Here is a 7,889-nt window from a genome sequence, read left to right as displayed (position 1 = left end):
CATTAGCAATGAGGTAGCTAGCTTTCACTGCAGCGTCACTGATGTCTCGGCTGTGAGTAAACACAGACTGCTGTTTCTTCAGACCCGCCAACAGCTCATTCACCTTCTCTCATCTCCGCTGTCCTTGAAATTTGTCATATTTGTCGGCATGAAGACTCACATAGTGGCGACGAAGGTTATATTCTTTCAGCACTGCAACATGCTCTGAACACACCAAACATACAGCTTTCCCATTCAATTCCGTGATTAAATAGGATGACAATTTTTCTTGGAACACTCTGCACTCTGCGTCCACTTTTCTCTTTTTTTGACAGAGACATATTGGGGCAATGAGGGTGCCAAAGCACATAATGTTAAAAGTAGAAGCCGTAATAAATATCGCGGGCAAAACAAAGTAGCTCATTGGCTGCACGTGCTTGACCTACTTGCTCTGCCCCGGTATAAACAGTTTGCTTGCTTAACACAATTGCTATTGCGCCATCCAGTGGACGCAATTGGAACAGCTGTTTATTTTATTGAAAAATTGCAGCGCATTTTTATACTTAAAAAATATATATATATATATATATATTTTTTTTATCATCTCGCGGGCGGATTAAACCCGCTTATGGGGCCTGATCCGCCCGCGGGCCGTACGTTGACACCCCTGCTCTAAATGTTTGTACAATTTCCATTTTCAAAGTTTGCAGATGGAGAGTTTCAATACAGTACATGTGCAGCACTTCGTCTCTCTCTCAGCAGTTGCTCTATGAAATGTGCATAACCACTTAACAATCACGTTTCCATTCTTATCAGTAAAATAAATAGATTTGGCTCAGTGCATTAATTGATGGAACTCACAATGACACCAAATAACAAGCAATAACGTGATACAAACCAAGAAAACAGGAACTTTGCTGACCATATATATATATATATATATATATATATAAATAAAAGACTGGTATATATACCAGTCTTGTCATTGTAACTATGACCTGGTAAAAGTGACATAATTCAATATAATGTTTGATGAATTAACCTGTAACATTTCAAAATGGATCTGAGATACCTGAGAGGCAGGTGGGGCGAGGAGGACCCGCAGAGGGTGCAGACGTAGGGTTTGGAATTGAACTGGGAGATGACCACTTGTAGAGTGACCTGGGACGTGTCATACTGGAACGGCCTGAATGTGACGGTCACCTCCACCTTCCCATTGGCTGGAATCACTCCTAGAATCACACACAAACAAAGGATTATACCGGTCTTGAATGTAACGCATTTGTTAAAGGAAAACAATACGTAGGCCTACCTAAACTCAACACTTCAATACCCTCAAACCATGGGAAACATAGAGAATACTTTTTTCAGACATCTCTACCCAGTCTGAGTACTAGGCTATTTGCGTAACCCCGAAATCCATCATCACGCATTGCCTGGAAAGCGTCACCATCCATGCCAGAGACAAAACAACACAGCTCCCCCTGTGCTAGATGCACCGAGTCCCTGACTGCTTTGTGTCAAGGTGGCAGTTGCAGACTATGAGCATCTTTCCACAGTAATTCAGACACAAGACATGATGGTGATGTTGAGGAATCACAGGTCAGGGGCTAGGTAATCAGCTAATAATATTACGTGAGTTTATACAGGTGAGTCTGGGTCTCTGGGAGCCAGCAAAAAATGTTTTATGTGGTTCAAAGTTTTAACTAATCACCTCAAGGAACTAACACAAAAACATAGCTGGAACCTTATTGTGAACCAGAAATTATCCTACCATCAAATATAAAACAATTAATTGATACATATCTGGCAAATAGACTCACAGGATTAATACATGAATCAAATAATATATACCTACTGTAGATAGAATAATACAGGGGTTTTCCTCACTGTCTGTCTGAGTGAGCAGGTAGGATGTTGTTGCTATCTTGTTAAGGACTGTGTGATTACTACTTTATTCAGTGGCCTAATGTAAAGTGCTACCAAGTCTGCTGATTGGAGTTACCTGACAGGGGCTGGACCGAGAAGGCCTTGTGTGGCTGGATGATGTACACCTGGAACTCAAAGTCAATGGGACAGCTGCAGCTCAGAGGGATCACATGGCTGACACTGGAAGGTCAAAGACAGGTCAAAGGTCAAAGATAACAAGCATATACACCAGTCAAAGTTTGGACACACTTTACTCATTCAAGGGTTTTTCTTTATTTTTTTACATTGTAGAATAATAGTGAAGACATCAAAACTATGAAATAACACATATGGAAACATGTAGTAACCAAAGAAGTGTTAAACAAATCAAAATATATTTTACATTTGAGATTCTTCAAATAGCCATCGTTTGCCTTGATGACAGCTTTGCACACTCTTGGCATTCTTTCAACCAGCTTCATGAGGTAGTCACCTGGAATGCATTTCAATTAACAGGTGTGCCTTGTTAAAAGTTAATTTGTGGAATTTATTTCCTTCTTAATGAGTTTGAGCCAATCAGTTGTGTTGTGACAAGGTAGGGGGAGTATACAGAAGATAGCCCTATTTGATAAAAGACCAAGTCCATATTATGGCAAGAACAGCTCAAATAAGCAAAGAGAAACGACAGTCCATCATTACTTTAAGACATGAAGGTCAGTCAATACGGAACATTTCAAGAACGTTGAAACTGGTTCTCATGAGGACCACCACAGGAATAGAAGACCCAGAGTTACCTCTGCTGTAGAGGATAAGTTCATTAGAGTTACCAGCCTCAGAAATTGCAACCCAAATAAATGATTCACAGAGTTCAAGTAACAGACACATCTAAACGTCAACTGTTCAGAGGAGACTGTGTGAATCAGGCCTTCATGGTCAAATTGCTGCAAAGAAACCACTACTAAAGGACACCAATAATAATAAGAGACCTGCTTGGTCCAAGAAACACGAGCAATGGACATTAGACCGGTGGAAATCTGTCCTTTGATCTGGAGTCCAAATTGGAGATTTTTGGTTCAAACCGCCGTGTCTTTGTGATACGCGGTGTTGGTGAACGGATGATCTCCGCATGTGTAGTTCCCACCATAAAGCATGGAGGAGGAGGTGTTATGGTGCTTTGCTGGTGACACTGTCTGTGATTTATTTAGAATTCAAGGCACACTTAACCAGCATGGCTACCACAGCATTCTGCAGCAATACGCCATCCCATCTGGTTTGGGCTTAGTGGGACTATCATTTGTTTTTCAACAGGACAATGACCCAACCCACCTCCAGGCTGTGTAAGGGCTATTTTACCAAGAAGGAGAGTGATGGAGTGCTGCATCAGATGACCTGGCCTCCACAATCCCCCCGACCTCAACCCAATTGAGATGGTTTGGGATGAGTCGGACGGCAGAGTGAAGGAAAAGCAGCCAACAAGTGCTCAGCATATGTGGGAACTCTTTCAAGACTGTTGGAAAAGCATTCCAGGTGAAGCTGGTTGAGAGAATGCCAAGAGTGTATAAAGCTGTCATCAAGGCAAAGGGTGGCTATTTTAAGAATCTTAAATATAAAATATATTTTGATTTGTTTATCACTTTTTTGGTTACTACATGATTCCATATGTGTTATTTCATAGTTTTGATGTCTTCACTATTATTCTACAATGTAATTTTTTTTACAAATAAAGAAAAACCCTTGAATGAGTAGGTGTGTCCACACTTTTGACTGGTACTGTATACCACACAGACCCAGAGAGAAAGGACAACAGCCTACATGTTCATTGAGACCTACAATAAAATGTAAAGCTAAATCAAATTCAGCCAGCCACTCAGTTCAAAAGACAATCATTTTTATCAAGAGATAAAAATGCCCTTCTATAAAAAATTGTGGAAAGTGGATTGCGTCATAATCTGTAAAATGTAAAGAATTATAATATTGTATCTCTATGGCCTTACAAATGTATATATTTAGATTTTTTAAAAGTATTCTCTTTCCAAGTGTATTGTTTTGACTGAAGATTGTTGAACATGCAAGACAAATACTACTGACCCTAGCATATACCCAGCATACAGCTTACTTAGAGAACTACAATTAGCTATCTACTGTGCAAATGGACTCTAATATATTGACTGCTCACCGCATCGTTAGTGTCAACAGAGATTATTAAAAACCAATGTTTATGATGCGTTACATGACCATAATAACACACTGAGTTTATTCCTCAAACAAGCCTTTGTTGCCACTCATCATGTTTATCTGGCAGGCTAATTCAGAAACTGGTGCACTTAGCAACTACTTAGCAGACTAGGCTGTAGCTGTAGCCTATCCCTTACAGAAAGAACATATGAATTTCACATGTGAAGTGTTCCAAAAACACATGTTTTCATGTGATCATATGTGATCTTATGTGAAGTTAATGTGATAACTTGTGACAACATTTAAAGTAACATGTGATAAAATTAAACTACACGTGTGGAAACGTGATCATATGTGAAGTGTTCCAAAAACACATGATTTCACATGTGAAATTATGTGTTTTTTCTGTAAGGGATTTGAGTGGCCATGCAACTCATGTACAATCCTCTTATGAAGGTTCATTGGTGGGTTTAAAGACTATTCAAAGGGGCAAAGATGCACAGTGAGACACGATTGTCCACTTCACCTCACCTTTGGCCCAGTGGGACAGCTGGTATGGTGATGTGTGTTGGGATGTGCAAGTCATCGATGATGGGGTAGGCATGGACTGGTACCTGTAAATTCTCTTCCCCCTGGAGAGAGATTGAGAGAGAATAACAATGCTCCCTGATGCATTCATTTCCTGGAGTTCTAAGCAGGAGGGAACCTCCTAGCAGTAAGTAGACTGGTTCCAGATCAGTTTGCCATGGAGTGACAATGACCTTAGAAGTTTGCAAGACAGCACAAACAGATTTGGGACCAGGCTTACATGCAGCAACTATGGAGAGAAACGTTGACAACAAACAACATGTGATGCATAAACACAGCAAATCCCTCTTTTGATGGACAGTTGAATAGATTAGAAGTAGAAGTTGAAGAGATCACTGTCAGGCATGACGGCATGCGAACTTGATTAGAAATTAACATAGCACTGGATTCCAACCTTGCAATGAACCCGAATACAGTCGTAGAAGTAGCGCCATTCTTTAGGACAGAAGTGTACTTTCACTGTGTAGGACAGTCCGGGGACAAGACGATGCTGCATAGAATATCAAAATGGAGGAATTAACCATCAACACTGACACGCATACGAATCAAAGATCATAGACGGAATGCATAACATGACATCAAATAGTAATGAACAAACACCATAAGTTTCTGAGGAAGATTAAAACAAAGATGAATTACATGACGCCTTGTATAAGAATGTACTGGTACATGAAGTGCATATATCGGCAAAAAATCCATCTAAAGTCAGTGCTTTGTCTTTTGTTCTCTTGGAACAGTCAACACTCTTTACTTCACTCACCAAGGTCCTCTGATAATCCTTCCCCAGTTTAAACCCACTGAAGTGAAGTGCTGAGGGTTCTGCATGGATTGCACTGTTGCTCTTGAGTTTGGTATAGGTTTCTGGAAAGTATAATATAAATGAGATGTCTTCACCATCTGCTTAGTCCCGTGTGGCTCAATTGGTAGAGCATGATGCTTGCAATGCCAGGGTTGTGGGTTTAATTCCCATGGGGGGACCAGTACGGGGAAAAGTATGGAAAATGTATGCACTCACTACTGTAAGTCGCTCTCTTGATAAGAGCATTTGCTAAATGAAGTAAATATTAAAACCCAAAACAAGTGGAAAATATTATCAAACGCCTGAGGAACCACACACTGCATAATGTAGGCTACGGTAACTCAGATAGCATCATGAGCATGCATATTATAGTTCTAGCCCTAGCGCTCTACTACAATAAACATATTATTCTTGACTGAATATAGCCTGTTAAATATATGACTGAGATGTATCAAATTGTTTAAGTGTAAGGGTCCTACGGGTCTCTAGTAGGTGATGAGGGACATTAGAGGGACTTATTTTTGTGTCCTCCACCAGTTGGCACAGGGGGAAGAGGGGTCTTCTTCCTTTGACTGTCTGTGAATGTCTCTGATGCAGAGTGTGCCACTTCCATCACTTCTCCATTAAAAACGGGGCTGAAGAAGATAGCAAACAATATCACAATTCATATCACATCAGATATGTAACGTTAAACGCTTGCATTTCAAAGATGCAATGTTGTCCATATGATAATGAAAAGAACCAAATGACACAAAGCTAGCAAGCCAACTTTGTGCATGTGCAGCTACTGTGGTTGACACAGGAAAGTAAGCAAACTAGCTAGGGACGGGTTAGCAAGAAAGAGTGGAAGCTAGCAGCTAGCAGAGAGAAACAGCTAACGTCGTTAGCTAGCTTGTTATCAAACTTCATCAAACAGTTGTTTTAGTTTCGATTTGGTAACGTTAGCTCATAAACAACACACGTTGTTATTCGTTGCATGATGTGGGTGCTTTTCAAGGTTGAAAACTGAACGTACCTGTTGTTTCACTGATAGAACATCCACCAAACACTCTCGTCACCATAGTGATTCTTCCGTGGGGAGGGATATTTTTTCAAGGGTTAGTATTAGCAAAGAGTTTCTAAACCCAGAGGCGCAACATCTGGGAACGCTTGTGAAACAGGCCAAGCAGACAAGACCGGGGCTTGGGGTTTATGAAGTCAATGAGAGAAGTAAAAATATATTCATTTGTTGTACATTTTCTCGAAATCTAAAGGCACAACCTGGAGTCGAGACATCGTCTTAAGTAGTTGAACATGGTATTACTACAACCTCGTGAAAGTGACACACTGACACGTTTTCATTTTTGTCAAAAACAACTTTATATAATACTTTTTATAAGCCTATTTATTGCCTTACCTCCATAACTTGCTACATTTGCACACACTGTATATATATTTTCTGTTGTATTTCTGACTTTATGTTTTTTTTTTACCCCATATGTAACTCTGTGTTGTTTTTATTGCACTACTTTGCTTTATCTTGGCCAGGTCGCAGTTGTAAATGAGAACCTGTTCTCAACTGGCTTACCTGGTTAAATAAAGGTGAAATAAAAATAAATATATCAAAAGAGTGCCTTTGACATGACGGTCTGCACATGTGCAGTACAGCGTGAGAAGACCATTAGACCCAATGACTATTTCTGCGCATGAGTCAAGCGAGCCAACGTTGCCATGACTTCGCCTACATGCGTTATCGGGGGATTTATATTGAGAAGCAGTTTCTGCCTATCTTCATACTGTACTGTCTTTGGTACTAGTCTATTATAAAACTGGTCAGGTGTAATAACTGCTCAAACAAAACACATGCAGTTGGTTTGGACAAAGCCAGTGGATGCTGTTTGATGACTTGCTGGTTTGAATTGGACGATTATTTCAGACTTTTAGTACCGAAAGTCCGTTTGCAGTTTATTCAAGTCTATAATTAGGTTACAGTTTGCTGGTATATTTATTTATTTATTTATTTCACTTTTATTTAACCAGGTAAGCCAGTTGAGAACAGGTTCTCATTTACAACTGCGACCTGGCCAAGATAAAGCAAAGTAGTGCAATAAAAACAACACAGAGTTACATATGGGGTAAAAAAAAACATAAAGTCAGAAATACAACAGAAAATATATATACAGTGTGTGCAAATGTAGCAAGTTATGGAGGTAAGGCAATAAATAGGCTATAGTGCAGAATAATTACAATAGTATTAACACTGGAATGCTAGATGTGCAAGAGATTATGTGCAAATAGAGATACTGGGGTGCAAAAAGAGCAAAATAAATAACAATATAGGGATGAGGTAGTTGGGTGGGCTAATTTCAGATGGGCTGTGTACAGGTGCAGTGATCGGTAAGGTGCTTTGACAACTGATGCTTAAAGTTATTGAGGGAGATAAGAGTCTCCAGCTTCAGAG

The 7,889-nt window shown here is 39.9% G+C and overlaps 1 protein-coding gene across 1 annotated transcript; it reads right to left on the bottom strand.

Moving 5' to 3' along the window:
- Positions 1–605: 605 nt before the first annotated feature.
- Positions 606–6,851, bottom strand: LOC123486483 (cilia- and flagella-associated protein 221-like). Its single transcript, XM_045217806.1, has 8 exons — positions 6,846–6,851; positions 5,929–6,025; positions 5,411–5,511; positions 5,045–5,140; positions 4,594–4,694; positions 1,985–2,088; positions 1,052–1,211; positions 606–651 (listed from the first exon to the last, which is right to left on the bottom strand). The coding sequence occupies exons 1-8, from the start codon at positions 6,849–6,851 to the stop codon at positions 606–608; spliced, it is 711 nt and encodes a 236-aa protein (XP_045073741.1).
- Positions 6,852–7,889: the final 1,038 nt, after the last annotated feature.

Source organism: Coregonus clupeaformis, unplaced genomic scaffold, assembly GCF_020615455.1.
Source record: "Coregonus clupeaformis isolate EN_2021a unplaced genomic scaffold, ASM2061545v1 scaf1236, whole genome shotgun sequence".
In the NCBI taxonomy this organism is placed as follows: domain Eukaryota; kingdom Metazoa; phylum Chordata; class Actinopteri; order Salmoniformes; family Salmonidae; genus Coregonus; species Coregonus clupeaformis.
The sequence above is the reverse complement of the archived record's forward strand: the minus strand, read 5'-3'. Positions and strand labels throughout refer to the sequence as shown.

Excerpts from the sequence above, each read along its gene's own strand:
- LOC123486483 (XM_045217806.1), bottom strand. Across the intron at positions 2,089-4,593 it reads GCTGTCCCACTGGGCCAAAG|TGTCAGCCATGTGATCCCTC; the intron begins GTGAGGTGAAGT and ends TTGACCTTCCAG. Across the intron at positions 1,212-1,984 it reads CTCGGTCCAGCCCCTGTCAG|GAGTGATTCCAGCCAATGGG; the intron begins GTAACTCCAATC and ends GTGTGATTCTAG.